This window comes from Microcebus murinus, chromosome 20 (assembly GCF_040939455.1).
Source record: "Microcebus murinus isolate Inina chromosome 20, M.murinus_Inina_mat1.0, whole genome shotgun sequence".
NCBI classification, from domain to species: domain Eukaryota; kingdom Metazoa; phylum Chordata; class Mammalia; order Primates; family Cheirogaleidae; genus Microcebus; species Microcebus murinus.
The window spans coordinates 7,179,367-7,205,843 of NC_134123.1; the positions used below are offsets into that span (position 1 = coordinate 7,179,367).

Genomic DNA, 26,477 nt, shown 5'->3' on the forward strand with positions numbered 1-26,477 from the left:
TGCATGGTAGTTGAGTGTTCAGCTGGGCACATGGCCAGCCACAATATAGACTACATGTCCTGGGCACCTGTAGTCATAGGTGTGGCCGTGTGACTCGGTCTAGCAGTGAGTTATAAGCAAAGTGACATGTGGTAGCTTCTGGAAACCTGCATTTACCCTTGACCACCTTCCTCCTTCTTGCTGGTTGGTCCGTGGACGTTGACTAGAGCTCAACCTTGAGCCGTGCATGAGGACAAGGTTCATCCGAAAGCTAGAGGCAGTGTAGCCCCCAGCTCTCTAGGAAGCCTCCCATACCAGCCCAGAGCTACTTCCCTCTAGACTTGGTTAGGGAAAAGCAAACGAACACCTATTTCATTTAAGCCATCGTTATTCAAGTTATTTTTTTTTTCTGTTACATGTAAGTTGAACCCTAACCAAGACACTCCTCTTTGCTGGCATCATGGCCTCCCCTTTCTGGACACCCCCACTTTCTTCTCCAGCCTGAATTCTTGGATTCAGATCAGTCACTCCAGTATCTCCTACTTTCTTTCAACCCCTGTTCTTCCATTCCCAGCAAGAGCCACCACCCATCATTTTCACATCCACTGCTCCTTTCCTGCCACCAACACTTGAAATATGGATATATAAAATTCCAAATAAAATTGAAACTTAAAAACTTCTAATAGAGATCATTACACCTACAGGCCAGTTCCTTGAAAACGAGTGACTCTTCACCACTGCACTCCAAGTTCCTAGAAGTGTCCAAAGTTTATCCAAAGATTAAACTACCATCAGATTGTCTGCTCAACAGTATTTTTATTCATTTCCACTTCACTCCTTTTTACTCTATATGCCAAGCCCTTGTCTAGATGTTAGATCTACAGTGCTCATGGAAGCAGAGTCCCTACCCTCAGGGAGTGTACATTCCAGTGGAAAGAGATAAACAAGGAACACACGAATAAACGAATAAGCAAAAATTTCAAATGGAGATATACACTATGAATAAAAGTATGAGAGTAGGGAGATAGTAATTGGAGGGATGGGGGAAAGGATATTTCAGATCTCCAGATAGTTTTAAATGGTCAGGCCATACTTGAAGGTGACACTTGGGCTCAGACGTGAATGCTAAGAAGAGGCCAGCCAAGTGAAGACCTTTGGGGAGAGGGTTCCAGAAAGAGGGAACAGCAAGTGCAAACAGACGGGATAAAGGCTAGTGCAGTTAAGACACACGAAGCCAAGGTGGAGGAGAGTAGTGGCAAGAAATGAGGTAGAAAAAATAGGCAGGGATAGATCTTGGGCTTGTCAATCAATTCCCCCACCCATTCATATCCTCATCTCCCCCTGTCTCTTCCGTTCTCTTCCTTCCCCACTATCTTGTCTACTGAAATAATTATATACACATGATATATATAAATCTTCAGCCAACCTCTCTTTCTTCCCTATTATGTCAAAGAAAACACTCACCAAGCCTTCACTGAAGGGGCATCTTCCCTTTATCTACCGTCTTCATCCAACCCTCTGACCACCCATCACCCCATCCTTCAGTAGCTCACTCTCCTGCCTCTCTAATCTCTCCCTCAAACATTCTCATGTACTATCTTGAAAATATCTTCTCATTATCTCCCTCTTCAAAATATCATCCTCTACTTACACACACACACACACACATCTATGTAAACACATATACACACAAATGTACCAACACACACACACACACATACACTTTACTAATACCTACTAAATAAAACCTCAGATCTTTCCCCAGACTTTCTAGTATCTCCACAATTTGTTCTCAACCAACCACATCTCCCATCACAGGAAGACAAAACTCATCTCCATAGACCGTCCTATGGGGCCGTCCTACGCAGGCCTCTAATGGGACCTTTGCTCCTGGGCTATGCTCACAGAGCAAACCCTGCCTGGAATTCCCTCTCTCTCTCTCTCTCTCTATGCCTCTAAAATCCCATTTTTCCTACCTGTCCATTCTGAGCCTGAGAGCGCCCGTGAGCTCTTTTTCCTCACCATACCATCCCTCCCTAACCGCCTTCCTCATCCAATCTACTTAGGGAACACTTTTCCCTACACCATCACTGTTTTCAGTCTAGAACATCTCTCTTTTGTACGCATATTGATGCACACACACATCTCATGAACACATATATACACACCTGCTCCCCCAGCCAATCGGCAGGTTTCTTTGAAGGCAGACCACGTGTAATCCTAGCCCCGAACAAGAAGTGCATTCCTAATACAAACAATAATTTAAATATCTGCATTAAATAAGCACAGGCTAACTCTGGTTTCCACAAAGAATAATAATAAACGTGGATAATGGAAATCCTTAGAAATCTTCAATATCATCAAGCTTTACTTCAGTTAGCAGTTTAAGTGGACAGTTTTCCTACGCCACGCCTACCACTGTTTCTTACTGTGACATTAGCACTTTGCTTTTGCTCAGAGGAGCCCCTCCCCCTACTGTCGGCCTGTGTGGCTTCCCAGGGGACGGCAGTATCCAGCCTCCACTCGTGAGACGGCTATGTGACTTTGGGCCTGGGCACGGGACCCAAGTCTACCCAGCAAGACTTGATCCAGAGAAGTTGCTGAAACAAGCAAAAAAGAATCTCTCTCTCTTGGGGAGGCTGAGCTGTGAGGATGTGACCTCGAGTTGCTGTTGGACATCTTCCCAGGACTGAGCACAGCCTGGCTGATGAAGAAGCCAAACGGATGAAAGCAGACCTAATGTAAGGAGGTCTAATAGCATCCCTGGAGACCCTGGATCCAGCCATGCCTGAAACAAAACTTATTATACAATCCCTTTTCTATTTAACTCAGTTTGACTGATGTCTTTTTCTTACTTGCAGCCAAAAGCATTTTTACTAATAGAGTTTTAATCACTTCCCCATTAAACATTTTATTAGAATTTTTTTTAAATAAGCCAAATAATAAAGATTGAATTCTTCATTAAAGAAGTAGATATCAAGGAGCAGCAAAACAAATCTGGTGAGTATGATTTTTAACTATCCAATATTTCTAGATGTTATTCATCATTTTTCAAGAAGATGTACTTCTAACCAATCATACATATTTCATAAAAGTTTTCTAGTCAGGTCAGCATTTTAAACTTCTACTTCCTATACCTAGGAGATTTTTAAAAGAAACTGTAAAATTTTTATTATTCTACAGTAAATCCCTTGCTCTTTACAAATTAGCTGTAGAAATTGCTGGAAAAAATCTCACAAAATGGTACAGTTACTTATACTACATCAATTTAAAGTAAATTAAATTTACAAATTCACTCATCATCATCTTTAATATAATTCTTCTGCATAAACAATTTAGTCAGTGCAGATAAGGCTACATGAAACTTGCCACATTTAGAATAGAAGAGCCCAGCTTAAAATCTAGCTTCTGCAAAAGAATGAGTCTATATCATTCGAAGATGTATTTAGAGTTAAATCTAAATGTATCTGGATATTGGCCAATTTATTTAACTTATGGATTAGCAAGACATTTAGATTATTCTTTTATAAACAAAGCAAAATTAAATTAAGATTAAAGCTATAATGTTAATCATAGAAAAAAGCCACATCACAGTGGCTGATGTGTTTTATGGAACATATTTAAGAGAACATGGCCTCCCTGAGGAAGAGATTAAGGATACAAACCTAGGAAACAAAGAAAATAAAATGATCTACCTCAAAGGGAGAAGATAAAACCTGTCAGAAGCTCATGCAGACCTTGAATAAAAGCCTCTACTCCTTATATTTTAAACAGGGCTTTTTTTTTAGAGCACTAAATCCACTTAAAAAATATATTTGAATTTATAAGCATACTTAGCCAAAGTCCTGTCCTTCCTTATTAACCACACTCAAAAGAGATTCTCTGAGATACTTATGATATCATTAACATCTCACAAAATCCAATTTGAAATGGGACCTCTTACAAAAAAAGAAAAAAAATACGTTTTCATTCACAAATGGCTGATACTGTTTTAAATTACGTTACTGCAAATTTTGCATCATTCCCACTTAATAACAACCATTTAAGAATGTTTCCTTCCAAACAACTATTAAGATAGAAAGGATATAACATGCAAACACATACATAAACACAGACTCCTTTTTTGTTTCATTTCTTTAATGGTGCAGTAGGATTTCCAAATTCTCTGAGTTTCACAGGACTGCCTCAATGACCGCCTCACTAACTGGGAAATTGAATCAGCAACACCAACCAACCTCAGGACAAGGGTGTGTCCCTGCATCTCCTGCCTCCTCTCTCTTGAAGGACTCACATTCATTTCCATCTCTGCACCACCAACAGGAAGATTTCAACTTTGACTCATCAGCTCTGAACTAACTCCTGAGTCCGAGCCCATGTCTCTGTGGGAATATTGCACCAAAATATCCTAATTCAGCTTTATCTTTCCTTCAAAACCAGCTTCTCCTCTGACCTCTCTGCTTCCACTCAAGGTCTCACCATTCATCCCATCCAGGCTCCAAATTCAATCACCCTGAGTCATGTCTGCCTCATCTTCCTCCCTTTCCATGTTGAGATGCTCTGTTGAGTGCCTTCCTCTCTTTCGCACCCAAATTCACATCTCCTTGGTTCAAATCCTTCTCCTACCTTACCTTGATGGGGCAATGGCATCCTACCCGGTCTCCCCACTCCCAGCTGGGCCCTGTCCCAACTAGTCAAAAGGTCAGATCCATCTTCACAAGGCACAACTCCAACCAGACCACAGGCACACCCAAAATTCTTAAATGCACTCCGTAGCAGACACTGTTGGTTGTCTTTCCAATAGCCTTCTTCTTTACTAACAAAGCATAACCCTAATTATGTTTATGTGGCAATGCCCAGCCCCAGGGGATTGGTCTAAGCTTATCACAGTAATCTCCTTCCTCTTTACCAATGAATGGCCTATGGGGAACATGCAACACATTTCTGATCAATAAGATAAAAGCAAGAGTGTAGGGAAACAGCTTTTCCTTCCTGAAAAGAAATGTACGGGAGAAGAAAGTGCTCTTTTGCTACCACTCCTACCACCACCATTACCTTGTTTCCTATTTTAACTTATATCATATGAGGATGTGATGCCCAGGGCTACAGCAGCCAACCTGTGACCATGAGGAGACTGCTAAAACTCCAAGGATGGCAAAATAAAAAGAACATCAAAGAAGCATCCTTGTAGATATGACTGAACCATCTAAAAGAGCTTGAGACTGCCTACCTAAAGACATCTTTGTAGGTAAGCAAATGTCTTTATGGTTTATGCCACTGTTTGTTGAGTTTTCTGTTGTCTCTGCAGCCCCAAAGTACTCTAACGGATAAACTCAAGAGAGCAGTCTTGACCTTACCAAAGAAGGCCTTGTGCACCAGGCTGCTCTGTCTGTATGTGGTCTGCAGACCCACAACCTTGGCATCTGGGAGCCCCACACCAGACCTACAATCAGAATCTCTAGGGGTAAAGTCCAGAAGCCTGTTATAGCAAGCTCTTTAGGTGATTCTTGTCCTGTTAAAGTTTGAAAAACACTGCTCTGTAAAATGATCACAATTTCTTTTTCCACCTCGACTACTACTCTATATACCACGAGGGGCACTTGGTCTGTCATTTCTCAAGTGGCAGCAACCTCATATCACTAGGTTTGAGCATCATCATTTCTTGCTGGTTTAACTTCATCTCCTCTTAATCAAAGTTTTCAAACTTGAAGCCTCCCACACCTGAGAGCAACAGGAAGGGCTCAGGAAGCGAACAGGGGATGGAGGACACCAGATCACTGGGGGCACACGCCTGCCCGTCTGAAAGGGCACCTGGCAGGTGCTGCCACGCACGGACACAGATGTAGTGTCGCCAAGCTGATGATTATTTCTAAAGAAAAGCTCAAATCCAGATTTATATGCAAAGATTTTTAGATACAGACAACCAGTTGGAGTTTTTATTAAATGCTATGCTAATTAAGCAAAACAAGTCCTCAAGTGAATTCTGCACCCAGCTGAGTTTCTGACCTGAAGTAGACAGCTCTTGACCTATTGACGTATACCTTGAACATTGAGAGCACGTCCATTAGTTGACACCATCTAAAATGACTAAAATTAATTTTCTTTGGCTAGCTAGATGCTAGTCTCTACTGAGCAGAGGATTTTCATCCACATTCCACTGTTTGGAGAGGCCACATGGGGAGTTTGTGGACTTCTAGTTAGTGGCAACATGGCGGTTTCATCCATTAGTCACTATAGACCAGACACATAGAACTGCAAGCTTCTCAAGGCCTACAAAGATGTTTAAAATGTGAGAAGAAAAAACAAATTGGCCACATAATATTGAAAAACTAAAAGATTATAACTAATAGATGCAAAACGTAATGCCTACAAAACATAAACATAAGTCAATCATAAGCCCACATCAACTCCGATATGGTATCATATCATATTATATTAATTTCAGGATGTGGATATATTTTAATGTTTGGTAGGATGCAGAGGGGAGCCCAGAGCAACAGTGCTTAGGGCATGCAAAAGCTCTCAGAAGGCCCCAAGTATCAACCTGAACCCAACTATCCTGGCCTGTGTCTAGTCTTCTTTATGGCTGTCACAGATATTGTTACCTACTTCTGCTCCACTGTTTAACTGCCCATACAGTTGGATATGGGGGTAGAACTGTCCACATAGTTAAAATAAGTGACTTATTAAAAAATTATTTTTGAATCCTCACCTACATACAAATATGTCTAAGACAAAAATTAGGAATCAGCAGCACACAAGCATGTTTTGAGGGTCCCACATAAAGATTTTAATTATTTGTTAATTTAGTGCCAACACTAAAAATTCATATTTTACCTAAAAGTCTAGATTATCATTCTCTTGAAAAAGTAACTGCAAAATGTGGAGATAATGGGGCCCAAATGTTGGCATGCCAATAAGCTACTAATATTGAACAAGGCTACCCCTTTAAATGGGGTATGTTCTCCACTTGGCCACAAACCCTATTTTCATGTAGCCAACTAGCTGTCCCTATACACATTTGAGTTTATGACCCCAGTTCTTAGAAAAATCTTATTTCTTTTTCACAATTCAGCCTCAATATCTTGCTTGAAGACTTATCATGAAAGGTATGGAAATCTCTCAATCAGCTCTCAAAATGCAACACTCCCCCAGTCCATACCCCAGAAATTAGTTTTCATGCTAGCGCAAAGTATCATCAACCCAAGAAGAGTTTCAATCAAATTACCCTCTTAATGTGTTCTCAATTTGAACCACGGTCCCCTAGAAGATAGACAAATGACAAATTACCTTTCAGTTTCTCTTACTCTTCAAGCTAGCCAAGAGAGAGACCCAATGAGGCTGAGTCAAAGCACTAACATCAAATGTCTTAATTAAGCAGAGAGATCAATAAGTAACACACATAATAATTAGAAAGCCAAGTTTGGGACTGACAGAGTAAAAACAACATAGGACTAGTCTAGTAAGGATAAGAAGTCAATTGCAATATTTTGAGAGGAAAAGAAAAACCCTAAAAAATGCAGAAAAAGCTAGTAACTAAAGTTTAATCCAAGTTCATTATTAACCCATTATATGATTTTACCTCACTTATGCCCACATTAAATACAGAATCTCATTTTAGGGTGGCAGATTTCTGACAACTACAGCTTGAGCAACCCTTACCTGAAATGCTTGGGACCAGAAGTGTTCCAGATTTCAGGGTTTTTTTGATTTTCGAATATTTGCATTATACTTACCGGTTTAGCATCCCTAATCCAAAAATCCCAAATCCGAAATACTCCAATGAGCATTTCCTTTGAGAGTCACATCAGCACTCAAAAAGTTTTGGATTTTGAAGCATTTTGGATTTTGGATTAGAAATATTTAACATATATATGCTAATTGATATTCTATATATTATTTTCTTACTAATGAAAAGACTAACTGAACCCAGGAAAAGAAAAATTCCAGAAACATTGTCAAAAGAGTCACCAATTCACTTGAGTAACATAAGAACTTTTTATTTTTTTTAATATATAGGTTTTAGTTTAATTTGTTAGCCACATCAGAAAAAGAAATGTTCGACCAGCAGATTTTCCACTTGAAATTAAAATGGAAATTAGCCCTTAGAAAATAGAGATAACTTTAAGTTTATACATCAGTGGCTGGTTCATGAATTATTAACTGATTTTAATGATCCTGGCTATATTTTATTTGAAGTTATTCTCCTACTTGCAATGACTTTTGAACCCTCAAAACTCTTTCATCCATTCTCCATAGACAGAGTACACTTTCATGAGTGATGACAGTTGAAAAGGATCCATATACTCACGGAATGTAAAGATAATACACATGCATATAATTTATACAAAGGACTCTGGTCATTTGTTAAAGAGAGAAATGAATGAAACCCTATTATTCACGGTTTGTAAATAAATTTAAAGATAAGTGCTAACTTTTCACTTGTTAAGCCTGGAGCCAAGAGTTCTTCTGTTTCTTCTAGAGTTTCCCAGATGGTCATTAAAACAAGAAAGGGCAGAAACATACTTTCTTTGAAATCCATCATGTCCCATCCAGAAAGATAATATATATCATCAAAAGTTAAGTCTTAAGAGAATAACAATTTAGGTACCTTCAAATAAAATAAATGCACATCTTTATATGCTAGTTTTTACATTTTCAGTATAAACCTATCCTGAACAGCACCACCTCAGACACACAAGTTAGCTGTGAAACAAAATGCTATAAACCTTTAATTAGCACTTGCTGTTTATACCCATACAATTAATTCTTCCTCTTCTACTACATTCTCTGTATAAAGAAAAATTACAGGAAATAAAATTGGGCTTTTCAGTCTGAAATTAATAAGAGTAAGAAAACATAGTATTGTGGCTCAGTTTAAAGGTTGTTGTATTTTCACCTGCAGGGAAATAAATGCGAACATCCCTTAGAATAAGTACAATTTGATTCCTACCAATATGAAGCGCTCTACCTAACTTTCCTAAGTTGGGTACACACAGCACTTATGATGATCAGATTGCTAAATTACTAAGAAAGCAAGTTATATCAGGCATTTAGTTGCGTTAAGAAAATATGACAGCAAACCAAGTCGCATCCACACTCCTGCAGTTGAACAAGCATCTCAATAAATAATATCTCTTTTCAAGCTATATATACCCTTCCTGAAATAAGTGTTCTGAGTTTAAATTGACTCAAAATAGCCTTTCTCAGAAAATAAAGAGACATACACAAAACACCCACAATTTCCTCTGGTCCCTTGAAGTGCCCTTGGGATCCCAGTGAACAGAGATTTGCCACGCATTGCAGTGACTGAATTCCTACAATAGGGTTCTATTTTGGTGTCATTCGAGTGTTGCTGATCTTAAATCAGAGAAAGAAGTAGTTACATTAGGCAAGGTAATAGCTTCCAAAAATAAGAGCATGCCCAGTTTACTCAAGGCTTCCATACATAGGCTAAGTTGTAAGGAGATAAATAATACCCCACTGGAACAATTAGGTGGCTTCTCAGAAACACTACATACTTAATTAGGCTGCCTAAGTCCCTGACTGAGCATACGTGGGGGACTTTTTAAAGCATTTAATAACCTGAGTAAATCCAGAATCAGAGCACTCACACTGCTCCTTAACACTGGCTACGGGCGACCAGCCTTTCCTTGCTTCTCTTTGAATGCTTAAGGCATCACTCATGGAATTCTGAGAGTAGGAATGCTCCTCCCCACCACCAAAGGGTTAAAACACGCTGAACAAAGTCCCTTCCCTCTATACTTGCTGGGAGGCCCCTCTGTGCGGGACGCGAAGCTGGGTGAGGATGGCACCGAAGCAAGAGAGACCCTAATGGTCTCCCACAAACTTCAGCACTGGAGTTGGGAGTGGAGTATAAACAAACAGAAAGGAACGGGGCCTCCAGCAGCCTCGGGCGCTGCAAACTGCTCCTCACTCTAGATCCTAGTCCTCCTCTTCCTGCTATGTATGCGTTAGTTTTATGTAGCACCTTTCTTCCAGCAGGCTCCTGATTTCCTCCTGTTATCCAAGCAATCATAAACAAACTAGCAATTGAAAGAGAAGGGTGGGGGAGGGGGCAGGGGCAGGGGCAGGGGAGGGAAAGCCACACTGGCAGAGGCCGTCCAAAGCGGGGCTTTCTCTGCACGTCGCCCTCCGGGGCCGTTTCGCCCGGGCGGGCCCTGGGGGCTCGGAAGGACCGGGCTGCGGAGTCCGCGCCCCGCACCGGCTGCGCCCCGCACTCGCTCGCTGTCCGGGCCGCCGGCTGCCCTCCCGAGACCCGCCCGCGGCCACCTGCAACGCTGGGCCTCGAAGCTGGCACACGGGGAGGTGGGCAAGGCCGGGTGACCCCAGGGTGTGGTGTGGGGGTCTCCAGCCCCGATCTCCCCGAAACGCTAAACTTACCTTCCCCCCCAAAAAAAAACAATGAAAGAGGAGAAGCTACTCGCGCTAACCCGGGAGAGTCGGGCACCTCGGTTCCGTGGCCCAGAGCGCCCTAGAGAGAGGGCAGCAAGGGCCACCTGCGGGGGTCCCAACTCTTCGCGGGTCCCCACAGCCTCCGTCCAAGGCATGCTCAAAAGTTTGTGCCTTTCCTTCCCCAAGAGGCCTTGAGAGGGTGGAGGAGGTAAAATGGACTTGGGGGAGGGGGCGAGATCATCGGACCAGGAGAGCAGGGACCCCTACTTCCCCCAATTAGGGGGGCTGCGACTGTGTTTACCAACAACAGCAACAGGGAATCACGCGAGCCCCCTCTCAGTCCTCGGGGTGCCCTCCGCTTCTTTGGGGCAGCGAAGGAGAGTCTGGCGGGAGGTGGGGCAGAGGCGGAGGGACAGGAGAGCGCCGGCAGAGGGACAAAAAGGGGACTGGGATGGGAGCAGAGAGGGAAGACGGGCAGAGTTGGACAGAGGCGAGGCGCAAGGGAAAGGAGCGGCTGAGTGGCTAGGGAGGAAAGAGGCGAAAGAAAAGTGCAGCGGGCGGCGAGCCGCAGCGCGGGCGCGCCCGGGATGGGAAGGTGGCCCCCGGCCCGCCGCCCCCGGCCCGGCCCGGTCACCTTGCTGTAGCCGTAGTAGCCCAGGCACTGCGCGAAGTCCAGGCCGGCGGGGTCCCCGGCCGCCGCGGGGTAGAACCTCACATCCATGCCGGAGCCGGGCCCGGGGCCGGGGGCCGGGGCTGGGGTTCGCCGGGGCCGGGGCCCGCCTCCTCGAAGCCGCTAGATCCACCGTCGGGGGCGCCCAGCTGGGGGCGCCCGGGCCGGCGCGCGGGACTCGCGGCTGGAGGGGCGCCGCGACCGGAGCCCAGGAGCCCGGGAGCCGCGGCCGCCGCACACAAAGGCGCGGCCACGCGAGCCGCGGGAGAGCGGGAGGCGGCCCGGGGGACGCGCCCCGCCGGGGCACGGAGCAGCGCTGCGCGCGGGCCGGCCGCCGGGGGCGCGGGGCGCGGCGCGGGGGCCCGGGCGGCGCGGCGAGTTCAGGTGCGCTGGGCGAGGCTGGGACGGCGGCGGCGGCGGCTGGCCCCGCTCCTCCTCCTCCTCCCCGGCGGACTGAGGAGAGGAGCCGCGGAGACAAGGGGCCCGGCCCCTCCCCTCCTTCTCCCCCTCCTGCCTCCGCCGCGGTCCCCTCCCCGCGCCGCCGCCGCTCCGCCCCTCCCACCGCGGGCAGCTGGCGCGCCGCCCGCCCCGCCGGTGCGCTCCCGGCCCGGCCCGCCTCCGGGCGCCCGCCCCGCCCCGGCCCGGCCCGGCCCTGCCCGCGCCGGCCCTCCGCTCGCTCACGCCGCGCCGCGCCCGGGCCTCGCCGTCCCCGTCTCCGCGCCTCGGCCGCCCCTCTCCGGGCCCCTCTGCTGCCCACCGCGCCCCCTTCCCTCCCCGGCCCTCTTTGTCCCCGCCGCCGCGGAGCGCTCTGCTCCCTCCTGTCCGCGGCCGAAGCGCCGGCCCGCCGCAGCCCTGCGCCCCGTGGGGCCCCCCTCGGGCCGGCGTCCCGCGCCGCGCGCCCCCCGCGCGCCTGTCCCGCCCTTGCCTCTCCCCGTCCGCACTCCCGCTCGCGGGCTGGGGTCCCGGCCCGCCTGGCCCCTCGAGCGTTCCCCGCGCGGGCACACCTAGCCCGGCAGCCAACCTGCTCGAGCGCTTCCCCGAGCCGGAGCCGGGGCCCCGTGTACACCTGTGGTGTTTTCCAGAAGGGGTGTTGGGGCCTGACCTTTCACAGGTAGGCGGACTCGGAGCTCCCCAGGTTAAGCCTGGTGTCGGCCCTCTTCGCGTTCCCTTTGCTCCTGTTTACATTCGCGAGGCGATCGAGTCCCTGGATCTAGGCGGGTCGTTGCCGCGCTCGCGGGGAACATGTCCCTGTTTTCCTAACAGGTTCTGGGTGATTAACTTCCTCGCTCCGCGCTCTCCCGCCCGCTCTTCGTTTCTTTCCCTTTCTTTAAGCTACATTATTTATTTATTTATTTATTTTCTCATGGGCTTTATTGCTTCGAGTTAATCTGAGAGTTTGGCCTTCAGCCTTGGCGAAGGGAAGGGGCTCCGTGCTGGATGGAGACGTGATGGAGCGGCGGTGGCATCGGCCCCCTCCCCGTTCACTCGTCTGCGAGCCACTTCAACGGGCTTGCAGAAATTTTGAAATCTTTCATGGACACTCACTAACAGTTTCGTGCCCTGGTCACACGCGGCTGGCCCGGGGCCTGAACTTTCTCCGAGAAGTAGTACATGGGTTTCTTTTCCTTCCTTCCGTTCTCCAAAGCAGACACCCAGGCTCCTGACACCTGTGCGTCTGCCTTCCCTCGATATTCTCTCTCTGGAACCGAGCAGGAAAAAATAAACTTCAATTAGGTGACAGTCTGTGTACTTGCTCCTCTCCTGGCAAAAACTCGTGCCAGGAGCCTGCAAGAGGGAGCGGAGTGTTTTCAGGAAAGGAACAACTGCTCACATTGTCCCCGGACTGACTGGGATCCCCCCTCCCGGAGAAGCTGTGGTCCCCTCTCCCTCGTCTCCATTTAACACTGACAACCCAGCGGCGCTCCCTAATGGCCCAGCGGGTTGCACAAATTGGCGGTGAGCTGAGATATTATCAGGACAACACCCCATTGAGTAAGTTCTTGAAACGCAGAAGTGGAGGCCCTTTCTCGGGCCACTGGGCGCCTGTGGCCTTTCCACCAATCAGAGCCGGAGGTTGCAGTGGCCACCTGTTGTCTCGCAAGAGAACATCTTTTAAGTTTCACCATTAGTATTTAACAATGGCTTACGGCGCAGGATCTGGCCGCGGGAGAGGAGCAGCCTGCTGGTCTGGGGTACCGAAAGGGAATATTTTTGTTCTTTCCAGATAGCTCTTCCAAGGAGCCACACGGCTGGGAAGCCGAGGTTTTCGTTGCACGCTCACACTCCTCACCTTCTGCTCGTGCCGTCGTGCATCTGAGCAATCTGAGCTTGATTACAGAGGATGAAGGAAAGTATAATCAAAGTTAGAGAGGGACTAAACCTGAAGTTGTAATCAGACCAGGAATACAAATAGGCTTCGCGGTGGAGACTCCGCTGGCTGCGAGGGTGGGATTGCACGTGGGCTGACGCGTTGCACCAAGCCCTGGGCTGCGGAGCCGAAACTGCAGTGAGGACCTGCCCCTACCCCGCCCCCACGCTCTCAAGAGTTAGGAATGCCCAGTCACATTCCACACCACCTCTTAGCGGTTGTTTTGGAAAAGTCTTTCCCTTAAAGCTCCCTTCCCTGTTAGGATGCAAATGCCTCTGATGGGGAACCTTACTCATCAGTCTGCATTTTATTATTTTGTTTTAGGATGTAAGCTAAGCAAACATTCCCAGTGTAGATTTTAATGGTGGGGAGGAGTTAGAAGGAAGCTGGTGTTGAGACTGAAGATGGGTATGTTGAGACATTTCGAATGAGAAAATCACTGGGACAGAAACAGGTCATTTGGGAAGGCTGCAGAGTTGATGATTTTGCCCAGTCTCATGCATTCAGCAGTTATTTTTTAATGAGTACCTACTATGTGCCAGACATTATTTTAGACACTCTGAATGAGAAAGAGGATCCCAACATGACACAGACGGAAGTCCTCAAAGAGGACTATGAATTGGACTCTTCATACACACGCACACACACACACACCCCCAAGCGTGCACTCTCATGCACAAATGTACACACGCCCTGAACCATTTAGTTGCCTGGAGATCCTGTTATGCCACAGCCACTGCTGCTTCTGAGAAAAGCAATCTGAAAAGCAAATTCACATATAGTGTGAGGATGCCGGGCTCCGTGCCTCCGTGGGATTTGTAGAAGGCTCCAGGGAGGGTGCAGTGTACACTGCCAGATCCCTGCTGTATCCCAAGGACCTGTGACCATGCCTGGTACGTAGCTTGTTTGCAATAAATAACTATTCATTTAACAAAGGAAGTTTAGAAGGAAAATGGGAAGGAAGAAAGGAAAGAAGAAGGGAGGGGGAAGGGAAAAAGTCAATGTTTGAATAGTAGGGTATTATGTGCAGAGAACCTGGTTATGGTAGAATTTCAGAAGAGTATATCCAGGACCTCTGATTTGGAGAACAATCTACCTTGGAGGGAGGGGGGAGGGGAGAGCCTTTTGCACTGCTATTTTAGGCCCTTTGTATACATTAAAACTAGGATCCTGTGTTGTTTCATTTATTAATACAATGGATCTGATTAAACTGTCCACTGCATTCTAAATGCAATCTAATTTTAAGAGTTCCAGTGGATTTGAAGCCCATCCATTTAAAACTTTAGAATGATGCTTTTAAAAAGTTAACGCAATTTTAACTGTCATGCTATTTGTTATCTTAGGGGTGTCTCCTTTTTCAGTCTGTCAGCAGTCTTTCTGAAATGCCATAGACAAAGGTTTTCTTTATACTACATTAGCTTTGAATTTGAAAAAACTTCTCCAAGAACATATCTTAAATATGCTTTGAATTTATGCAGAACAGTGCTAATTGTTATTGATTTCGAAGGGCAGCACAGGAATCAGTTGTGTGGCCAAAATGCAACTTCTGAGCTTTAGAAAATTCCTTTAAAGTTCTTAGATGATTTGGGTCAAAACTGTCTTATTACCTTGATTTTTCTAATTGAATAGTTGTTGTCATCCTAGAATCTCTAAAAAACGGGGGGGGGGGATATACAAACTTTACATTGTAGTAAAACTATATATATATATATGTTTGTGGGGGTTTTTTTGAGACAGAGTCTCTGTTGCCCAGGCTAGAGTGCCGTGGCCTCAGTCTAGCTCACAGCAAACTCAAATTCCCGGGCTCAAGCAATCCTGCCTCAGCTTCCCAAGTAGCTGGGACTACAGGCATGCACCACCATGCCCAGCTAATTTTTTCTATATATTTTTAGTTGACCAATTAATTTTTTTCTATTTTTAGTAGAGACAGGATCTCGATCTTGCTCAGGCTGGTCTCGAACTCCTGGCCTTGGGCAATCCGCCCACCTCAGCCCTCCCTGAGTGCTAGGATTATAGGCATGAGCCACCACGCCCGGCCTGAAAAACTATATCTTGACAGAACTCTGAAAACTTTCTCTACTTTATCAGGTTCCACATTATGCAAGAAAGTCTCCTTGAGGAAGGCATTAAACCTGCTGAACCAAAAATCTTACTGTAACCTCCACTTTTAGGAATCTGCAAAAGTAATTTAACCCTTCTATGTTCTGCTTGCCCAGATGAAATGACGATACTATTAAAAATATATACACTTTAATTCTCTTGGGTTTAGGTGATGAAAAGTCCTATCCAAATATTATGATCCTTGTTTGGAATTTATAATGCAGACAAATTAACAGTAGCTCCAAATGGAAATTAACAAGGCCAGAGCTACTCAGGTTTCATCTCATCTATTCCCATAGTAACAGCTAATGTATTATATTGGTAAAACATATCTGCATTTGGCTTCATGTCATAAAGCATAGCATTCCTCTCCATCCTGGATTCTTAATATGTATTTAACCATCTCCATGAAATTTAAGAGTTCCACGTCAGAGAAACAACGCTTCGCATACAAAACCTACCAAGATTCTCACAAAAATAACCCTACACATGGTATAGAGGAAAAATTCGGACCGTGGGGCCCTCATTACCTGTCTGCAGTGCAGGATCTAAAACCAATCACTGGGAGAGAGTTCCACATAGGAATTACAGTGTGAAAAAAATTAGTTTCAGTTTTCAATAAATCCAAACACTTCTGATCTGAAAATGTGAGCTATTTTGATATTTTTACTTTGCTCAAAAAAGACAGAAACATGGGCAAATGGGGGGGGAAGGAATAAGCAAACTTTTCCTCCATGGTAATTAATATATATTCAGTTGTATACACCAGGTTGCTTCTCATATTACTACAACCAATTTTAGTCATACTGGTCTGTATACTACCAGACACAAGAAGAGCTCTATAAAACTAACCATTTTCCCAGTTGACTATTACTTTTACTAAGAGTAGATACACCCATAGCTTCTGACAGATATATAGTAATTATAGAACGGCAACCCCCAAAACCCTAGTAGCAAAAAAGTACTAAGCTGAGAATTCATTCCCAGAAATATGAAATGCAGCAAGTATTTGCTTGTGACCTAAGTAACTCTTCAATAAAGCTATTTTAGAAACCAATACACTCAACACAATCAGGAGGTGTGCAATTTTCAGTGTATTTACACCCTGCCTTTAAAAAAAAATTCTTGTATTCACAGAAATCCTAAACTGTTGTCCTGCCTGTTTTCTGAAATATATTCTATTTCTTTTAAAGTGAAAGAATGACCTCTTTTGCAGGAACAATTTTCAGAGACAGTGTGTTTATCAAATGGTTTCTCTGCTTTCATAAAAACAATTTATTTTCACTGAACTCTTCAAGATAAGCATCAAAGCCAGGAAGAATGTACAATGAAGTTTATAATTACACTCCAGAAACAAATACTGGGTAGTTTTTATTTTGCTCAAGTGAAAAAAGATTTTTTTTTCCACCAAGAGACAAAGGTAGTGGTGGGGGAGGGGGTTTATACAGGAGTGAAAATCAGGAAGCCCAGGCAGTTTACAGCAGGAGGGGCCCCTCCGTGTTGCACACAAAGCTCACTGGCTGAACAATGAAAGCTAAAGACCCCATACTTTCTTAGCAAATGGGTGGGGGTCCGTCCATATTTTATTCTTCACTGAGGGACAGCTATAGGGGCAGTAAGGAGAAAAACATTGCTAGGCAGATATTAATTAAACCCTTCCATGACAGATCCGTATACCATTGCACATAAATATCTCTCATAGTTGGAGCCTCTCATGACATCCTTTCTTTGATAAACATCCATGTTTCTAGGCTTAATTTATATGGCATGTTATTTTTAATAACCATAGAACAATAAAATTGTAAAAATAACTGAGAAAAGAACTGAGTCTAATAAAGATTCTTTTTCTTAAGAAATGGGAAACAATTGCATTTGATCACAGAACAGCCAAGGACTAGCAGCAAAATAATCTCCCCTCATTTACATAGATCTGTGTGTGCCAAACAGATGAGTGTTTGCTTTTCAAGTAATAGTGCAGGTGCATATCCTGCAGTGACTAAATCTCTAACTCATCAAACTGTTTCACCAGAGTGGGACATGCCCTCTTTTTCTGGAAGAGTTTCAAGTTTTCTCCCCAGCATTCCAGCCACCTGTTTATGGAGTTCATCCTCGGGAGAAGATGCATGCAATTAGAAACAAGAAAATGAAAATAAATGACCTTGTTTGTTATTTATAACAAAGAAACTCAGCAAAATTAATGCTGTGGAGCTTGACCTCCTGACCCCAGAGAAAGAGCCACCTCATGGCTTTGTGGCCAATGCACAATAGTCCTGCAGCTCCCATTATCCAGCCGCTGTGACTTCTGGATGGTCATTAAAGCTGCACGTCCAAAATATTAAATGTTTTACAAGTTAGATTAGAGGATTTGCACTTTTTAAAGACATGTTTAAAAATGTGAGGCTAGTGGGCACAAGAGATTTTTTTAAGAAGAGCAGGTAAAAGCATTTGGCTCTCTCTAATCTGTCTTTCAACAACATGGGGAAGAAAAGGGAAATATTTTGAAATTTTGAACTAGTGCTCTAGGAATTGAAGAATGGTTAAGTAGATAATAGAAATCAATCAGAAAGGTGATCTTTGTAAAGAGTTCAGAGAAAACATTGTGTTTCCTCCCCATCAAGGCTACTGGTGAAAAAGGAGAACACAACTTCCTTCTGTTACATAAACGTAGCATGCATGGTGTCCCCTAGAATTGTGCAATGAAATAGCACCACTGTTTTCCCTTTTGTTGCTTAACACAGCCCAGAAGCCCAGGCCAGGCAGGAAATGAAGATCACAATGGTGTTCTGAAGATTCCAGAACCACTGCGTAGTTGGGACATATTGAGGTAGAATGGCTGTTACAAATGACACTCCCATAACTTGAATGGCTGATTCTAAGACTGGCCTCTGCTACTACCCATTGCCTCCTTCTCCCCTATTTTGGTCCCCTCCCTCATTCGCCCACAACAAATGCCATGAATGTCCCGGATTCTTCTAGACCTTCAGTTAAAATCCACATTCGGTATTTTCCATCCAAGTTCCTTGTTTATTGGCCTATCTGCCCAGTGCTACCATATCTTTAACTATCTTATTTTTCCTCAAGAGGAAATAACTTGTTATTAAGAAGGACTGTTTACTCTTCCTCAAAATATCCTCTTCACTATAAAATAAAGTAAGAACTTCTTAAAGGCACCACAGATTATCATAGAAATCCCACCTGGGCATTATAGACCATCCCTCCTCACATTCCCTTTTATTTCTAATGCCAAAGGGGTATTTCATCATGTACCTCTCCCCATCCTTCATTAGGGACACTGCAGTCATAAATATAGAGAGATCACTAGAAGCCCTGGTTGGTATCTCACATACCTACAGCAACAATAACAATAATAAAATTGTAGCCATTGAAGAGCCACCTTTCTGGTTAACTTTTGTGGAACTGGCCAATTCTCAGGCTCAGAAGAAGGAACTTAAGGAAGTTCTTGCATTTCATTGGTCTAAAGAAACCCATTCTACAGTCCAAAGCCACATGTCAGCTACTGTTTTACTGAAAGGCTGAGCTCTCTTAATCTGGAGCCATGGTCACCTGAATTGCCACTGTGTGCTTTATGTACCAGTTATATAGCTGCATTCAGTGCCAGAGAGAGAGAGAGAGAGAGAGAGAGAAAGGTAGAGTGTGACTGCTCCATCTTACCCAGAACCGAAAGCTATGTCGTTTGTCAACAAATGTTTACTCTGCCTAAGTATATGGTACTAAGTTTCCAGAAATGGAAAAAGCATGATCCCTGTCCACACTAAATATTATAAGGCATAGGGGAAGTACTATAATAATAAATATTATAATCAGTGCCATAGGCGAAGCATTCCTTTGCTAATGTAGCCAACAAACATTTATTTACAGATATCACTACAAATAATGTGATGGGTGTTGCTCTCTTAGCAAAGAGAGATCATTTATGATCAGGATAATCAGAGGACTCTTCATAGAGAGGGCATTTGAAAGTAGATACTATTTGGGGAAGGCAAGAGGGGTGGAAAATGTGCTAGGGAAGGGAGGTTTTGAACATAGTTACTTAAAGAGCAGAGGGTGCAGCCAGGCGCGGTGGCTCACACCTGTAATCCTAGCACTCTAGGAGGCCGAGGCGGGCGGATCGCTCCAGGTCAGGAGTTTGAAACCAGCCTGAGCAAGAGCAAGACCCTGTCTGTACTATAAATAGAAAGAAATTAATTGGCCAACTAATATATATAGAAAAAATTAGCCAGGCATGGTGTTGCATGCCTGTAATCCTAGCTACTTGGGAGGCTGAGGAAGGAGGATTGCTTGAGCCCAGGAGTTTGAGGTTGCTGTGAGCTAGGCTGACGCCACGGCACTCACTCTAGCCTGGGCAACAAAGCAAGACTCTGTCTCAACAAAAAAAAAAAAAAAAAAAAAAAGAGCAGAGGGTGCATGTATGGTAGGGATTTGGGTTGTCTCAGCCATCTCTTGGATAGATTATGCTTCAGTAGCAAATAACCTCTAATATCTTAGCAAGTTACCTGCACATATGAGTATTTCTCAATCTCATTCCTGTCCACCATAAGCTGCTGCTCTTTTGCACATCTTCATTTCAGGACCAAAGTTGAAAGGGAAGATTGTATTCGGAGCATGTTGGTCTTGTGCAGAGCAAAAAGAGAGATGGCGAAACATTCTGTGGCTCTCAAAGCTTCTGCTCACATCATTTCCACTCACTTTTCACTGGCCAAAGCAAATCAGATGGCCAAACCCGATGTCGATGGGGGACTGGAGGGACCAGCCTGGTAAGGAGGGACCCCCAATATTTAACGCAATCAGTGGCATGGGAAGAGTTTTCCAGAGACCTATCAAAATTTTCAGACAGCAAGTAAAATTGTTTAGCAGGAGCAGTGAGTGAGTGTCAAAGGGAAGAGCTTGGGGAGACAAGATGCTGGGAAGTTGTAGGGGGAGGAGACAGGATAAGAAGTGAAACATTATGGAGTCTTGAAAACCAGGCAGCTGAGTTAGATTTGATGCAAGAAGCTACATGAAAGGTGTCATAAGAAACATGCCTGGGAGTTCTGATCTACAATTTGTTTTGACCCATATGCAGCAGACTCATTTAACATTTAATTAGCTTTTACTGTGTGCCAGTTGTGGTGCCACATAGACATTTGCATATATATATTTAACTTTTAATCCTCATGATATCTCTGTGGGGTAGATAAGTATTATTCTCTTTTTTAAGTTGAAGAAGGAGGCTCACAGAGGTTAAAGACTTGCTTAAGGACACACGAGCAGCACATAGGAGAACTGTGATGCAAATTGAGGTCTTTTCTTTCTACTGCATCACTGCAGGGCAAAGAAATTAAAATGTCACCTTTCTTTAGTATTGACTTGTTATTATCTTCTGCTTATACACACAATCTGAAAGCTCTTTCTCCTGAAGCAGAAGTTGTCATTAAAGTGATGTTTATATAACCACTCCTTACACAGTATAACTTTGTAAGTGAATAAAGAAGAAACAGATCTTTTCCTAAGATATTTATTATAAAATCTTGTGGCAGAGACAGTTACCACTTACCAAATATTCACGTGCTCCTTGCCATGTATTCTCAAACCTCTCTTGCTGTTAGATGTGACCAGTTTGGGCCAGTGGACTGTAAGCAGAAGTAACACGTGTCACTTCCAGGCTGAGACAAGTAAGAGTTGACGTCCATCCTCCATATCTCTCTTGACCTACTGTGGTGTGCTTGGAGGCCAGGTGTTCTAGAAGGCATAGGTACAAGTGCAAGATAACCATTCATGTCTCAGAATTCACATGAACAAAAGTATGTCTCAATGATCTCAAGCTAAAGGTATCAGTGTTTATTTGTTATAGCAGCATAGCCCAGGCTATCCTGATTAATACAGCTCCTTCTGGCTTTAACTGATAGAAAGAAAGTGTTCATATCTGCCTTGCTCATTACCTAACCCCTACTGCTGAACTTGGGACCTCGCACCTACTATATGCTCAATACATTGTAGTTGAAAGAAAATGAGTGAGTCTTTGAGTGTGGCCTCTGTTACGCTATTTTGTTAAACCACTTGTGAACTGTTTCTGGAAACCACTGGTTGACGAATCTTCCAGGAACACTTCATCAGATCACTCCTCAGATTAAGATGTCACTATACATTTAATCAATTTTAAACTCCTTCCTCTGACATTCAAGGTCCTCATAATCTTACCTAGATTCCTATGATTTTACTACTTTCTCTCTCTAATCTACTCTAATCTAATCTATCACTACTTACTGACATATGCCCCCCCCAGTCATTTTTTCATCGTTCTAGGACCAAACATTGTGCATTCTTGTGCAAATCATTTCAAGTCTCTGAGGTTCAGTTTCTCATTCTGTAAAATTGTTCTTGCAGCAAATGACAGAAAGCATACAAAAATTTTAAATTATGCAGGGTTATAAAAATATGAAAATCCAAACTTATTTTGTATGTTTTGTCCATGTATATTAATTAAACTGATATATCAGAAGAGGGGGTATTAAAGGTGTCACTATTTCAGTAATACATTTGCCAAAATCTCCCATGATTATCTTGTACATAAAATTGCTGTCTAGGGAGCATTGGTGAAAGGTACCGGAGACACTGTTGGTTACCTGCTCCAAATTCATTCCCCCTTCTTTGTTCTTAACCCTCCGTCCATTTTATTTAGATCCTGCCCTTGCCCTTGAACCCTATGCACCCAGGGTGGCTCTTTCCTGATGGCCTTATTTTCATTGCTAGTGATTAGTGTAGTTGTTGGCTATGATGCATTTCTGGTTAATAAGATGTATGCAAAAGAGTACAGGAGGGCTCCTCAGAAGGATTCTCTTGCTTTTAGAAAGAAACACTAAAGAAAATATAATAATTTCTTACATTATATTATTCAGGACAATGTCATGACCTGAAATGTTGCAGCCAGCTTGCCAACATAAAGGGATCCAGCCTGAGGTCAGAGCCGACAGACATGCTGAGATGAGAATGGAAAAGCAGAAACATGGGAAGAACATAGATCCTCCACGATGTCATGAGTTACTGATTAACCAGCCCTGGAGCTCTTTTCGTCCTGATTTCTAGCTATAGGAAATCATGTAAATGCTTAAATTTTGATCCAATTGATTCCGAGTTTTCTACTACATGTGACCGACAGCAGTGAAACCCACTCGAACTTGCTGTCTTAGTCTGCCTGGGCAGCCATAGCAACATTCCGAGGCCGGGCGATTCACTTTCTCACAGTGGGGAGGCTGGAAGACCCAGATTAGGGTGTTGGCAGGTTTGGTTCCCCCTTTGGCCTCTCCTCCTGGCTTGCAGACGCCGCCGCCTTGCTGCGTCTTCACATGGCCGTCCCTCTGTGCACAGGTGCCTCCGGTGTCCCTCTGTGCGTCCTAATTTCCTCTTCTTACGAGGACACCAGTCAGATTGGATTAGGGCCCACCCCAAGAGCCTCATTTTAACTTAATCACCTCTTTAAAGGCCCCTGTCTCCAAACATGGTCATATCCAGAGACAGTGGGGTCTAGGCCTTCAACATAGGCATTTCAAGGGGACACAGTTCAGCCCAAAACATTTGCTCAGACCAAAAGGACAGTTTATTTTAAAACTACACAAAAACCTCACAGAATCAAAGTATAGGTTATAATGTCAGATTTCTCAAATTTCTATTAATATTTCTCATAGCATGTATGCTTTGGGTTTTTTCTTTCTCCTAACAAATCAGTCCCCATAAACCAGTCTCTACTCTTCTGTTCATAAAAGGCCCACCGTGAGTGCCCCACGATGGTGGCCTCAGACCCTAAGTCCCATGGCCCTTATGTTTGGCTCTCTACAGCCAACAGACTCAGGCTCTGTGACTCTTTGCCAAGTTCCAGAGATAGAGAATCTGATGGGCCCACTTTGCATTCAAGTGTTCATCCTTGGGCCAATCTACTGTGGCCAAGGGACACAGGGCAGGAGGTCTATAACAGCTCTTATGGTCTCTGGCTAAATTGGTTCACCAAGAAGATTTGAATGTGAGTAACATATGTGGCGGCTCTAGTGGAATAGGGAAATGTGGATAAGATTATACTGCAGTGGATTTGAAGTGGATTGAACAATGATGCACAAAGGCGTTAATTGATTATTGACAACCTGGAGAGAAGTCTCACTTTATTCTGCACTTGATTTATATTTTTAAAACTTTCCCAATATTTTCATAAATATCTTAGAACAGGAGATAGAAGACATACCTACTAAATTCTTAGTCGACAAAATGACTAAAGTATTAGTTAAGATAGTTGGAGACAAAATTCAGACTCAAAATTATCTTAAAGGGCTAGAAAACTTCTAAAGGGTAGAATCAATAAGATGAAAATTAGCTCAGATAAGTATTAACTCCCAAATTTGGACTTCAGTATTCACTTGGAAAATGATGGAATGGAGTTTTCAGATTGAGCCTTTATATAAATTATAGCACTTTATGGATATGTGTCTCTCTTTCTAAGAAGAAAGTCCTTTTTAATTAGTTGCATGCTAAAGTTAGTTTGGCTAAGTAAATGTTTTCCTAGAGTTGAAAGATGTCTATAATTTTAGTTTCTCTTTTATTTGCAGATCAAGTAGATTAAAAGATTCAGTAAGTAATTTTGAATCCTCATAGGTAACTCACCAACCTGGAAAATCCCTGAACCAAGAGGCCTCTTCATACTGTAGCTTAGTAAGGGGAAGATAAAGACTATCTTACTTTCCAACTACTTCGTTATGCCATTTTTAATTCTTTAATTTCTTGGAAATGATATCATTATTTTCCTCTTACAAATAAAATGTATCCTTATTGAAAACTGAAGTCTAAACATTACAAAAAATTATGCAGTGTGGAAAATGTAATATTGCATGATGGGTAACCGATGTAAATGGTTAGGTAACTCTTCTTTCAGATTATGTTCCTGTGCATATTCTAACAAATTACCAATATTTTTGTTTTAATGAATCTGGGATCGTGCTATACATATTCTTTTGTCACTTGCTTTTCTCATGTAACAATACGACCTGTAGGCTGTAATGATAGACTCATTTGTTGAAGATCAATCCATCACTCAAGGACAATTAGAAAAGCCAGACAAAATAGTTGAATGGTTTGGTTTGAAGGCATCAGACAGCTACCAAGGCAGCAAGGGACTGAGGGACTGAGCTCCTTGAGAAAAGGCATGTGCAAAGAGGTGAGCTTGACATTCGGTCTGCTTCCCCCTTCAAGGACTGTATCTGATTCATAAGCTGTGGCCAACAGGAGGGAAGCTGAGCATTACTTCTGGTGGTCTTACCATACTGAAGGGGAAAGTGGGAATTCAGAACCCAATAAGGAAAAGTGGCGATGGTAAGCATCCCAGGTTTTTACTGGACATTGACAAAGGGCTGTACCCTATAAGTAGGGTTGACCAGAAATAGACCGACCCTCACAAGGAATGAAGTCCAGCTTTGAGTAAACGTAATCCCTAATGGGTTAGGTGATCTGCCTCTATCTTAACGGTTAAGTAAAAATAAAAGCAGATTTTTGTTAGAAGATAAAATTACACAGAATCTCAAATTATCTTAATTTTTGATACACATCTGGCATCTAATTTCAAACTACCAGTCATTTCAGGAGACAAGAACACATGACAGAAGAAATGGATGGTGAAGCATACCTAAAGGGTGCCCAGATATTGGAGTTACTAGGAGTTACTATAAAAGAACACAATTACATAGCCTCCTCTACTTGCATTATGCAAGAGAGACTTAGTACATGGGCTTAACATATAAGCTTTGTACATAGTGGTCTCTCAAGAAATATTTAGTGATATGAGCTGATAAATTAGTCTAAACTAATAGTACTAGTATATTTGCAATTTAGCCCTAAATCATGTATGGGCAATTTAATTGGGATTTCTGAAGACTCCACCTTAACCCAAGGTACCTGAAATGATTTAATGGAGCCCACAGACCTAAATTACGTGGAGAAAGTCATTCTCTTTTCTATTCCCTTTCAGTCATTCTGATTACAGCATAAAGGTGGTCTCAGCTTGGTGATAACATGTCTTTTACATGACCCTAACATTATTTGATTTTCCTTTTTAACAAAGAAAGAAGAGGCCTCAAGCTTGGGCCATTGGCAGACAGTTTCTTGGTATCTCTCCTCCAGGATTCTTAAGGAAGATGCTTTGAGTTCCTTTGGAAGTCTTGTGAAGTGTGGACCCTGCATCAAAATAATGTTTGTAAATACATAAAATAAAATACCTAGTATTACAAAGGAAAAAAATACATTGAAATAAAGTTCCATCCTCTGTCCCCTTGGCCCTAAAGTTTGTGATCATTGTATTTATTTTCATGGTTACTTTCTATTTATGGAAAGTGACATTGGTTTCCATTTATAGTCATGACATACAATTTGCATTTTAGATAAATTTAAGTGAAAGAAGAGAGATGAATTAAGGAAATACATTCAGTAAGCAAGAGTAGGAGCTATAACGAAAACTAAAAGTGGCTTGCCATGGTTGAGTGAAGAGTTCTGACTTAATCCAACGAGGTGACTTTAGTGGTGGGAATTTCAGGCACCCTTCGGGTTGGCAACTGCACTGTACCAGGTTTGGAGCAAATCCCACTCATCTGTCGGTCCATGTCCATTTACTGAGCCTCCCCACCAAGTGCTAGACACTGTCCTTCCAGGTGCAGGGAGAAGGTGCAGGGCCTTGAACAAGACAATTTAGTCTGAAGGCGTTTACAATCTAAGGGAAGAATACAGGTAACAAGCAGGCAAAAACATTCAATAATAAGATAACTTCAGATAGGAAGTTTTGTTCTGAAGGATGACTAGAGAAGGGGGGACTTAGGGTAGGAGTGCAAGAGTGAGAGTGGGGTGCATGCTTGGTCCCAGGCTGGGGTAGAAAAAGATCAGGCTCCCGCTCCAGTAGTGCCTGGAAAAATGCAGAGACAA

The 26,477-nt window shown here is 43.5% G+C and overlaps 1 protein-coding gene and 1 long non-coding RNA gene across 4 annotated transcripts in view; one reads left to right on the forward strand and one right to left on the reverse strand.

Moving 5' to 3' along the window:
* Window positions 1-11,538, reverse strand: part of TOX3 (TOX high mobility group box family member 3) — a 103,609-nt gene extending 92,071 nt beyond the window's left edge. For 2 of the 3 annotated variants that reach the window (XM_012772633.2, XM_075995627.1), the window contains exon 1: window positions 11,027-11,503. In XM_012772633.2, coding sequence (XP_012628087.1) covers window positions 11,027-11,113 — 87 coding nt within the window. In that variant the 5' untranslated portion in view covers window positions 11,114-11,503. Of the gene's footprint in view, window positions 1-11,026 lie in introns of all 3 variants that reach the window. The other variant, XM_012772632.2, reaches the window with a different exon arrangement.
* Window positions 11,539-14,214: 2,676 nt separating this feature from the next.
* Window positions 14,215-25,827, forward strand: LOC105875541 (uncharacterized). The gene is made up of 3 exons (XR_012913633.1): window positions 14,215-14,323; window positions 24,762-24,881; window positions 25,627-25,827. It is a non-coding gene; the product is annotated as an uncharacterized LOC105875541 (long non-coding RNA).
* Window positions 25,828-26,477: the final 650 nt, after the last annotated feature.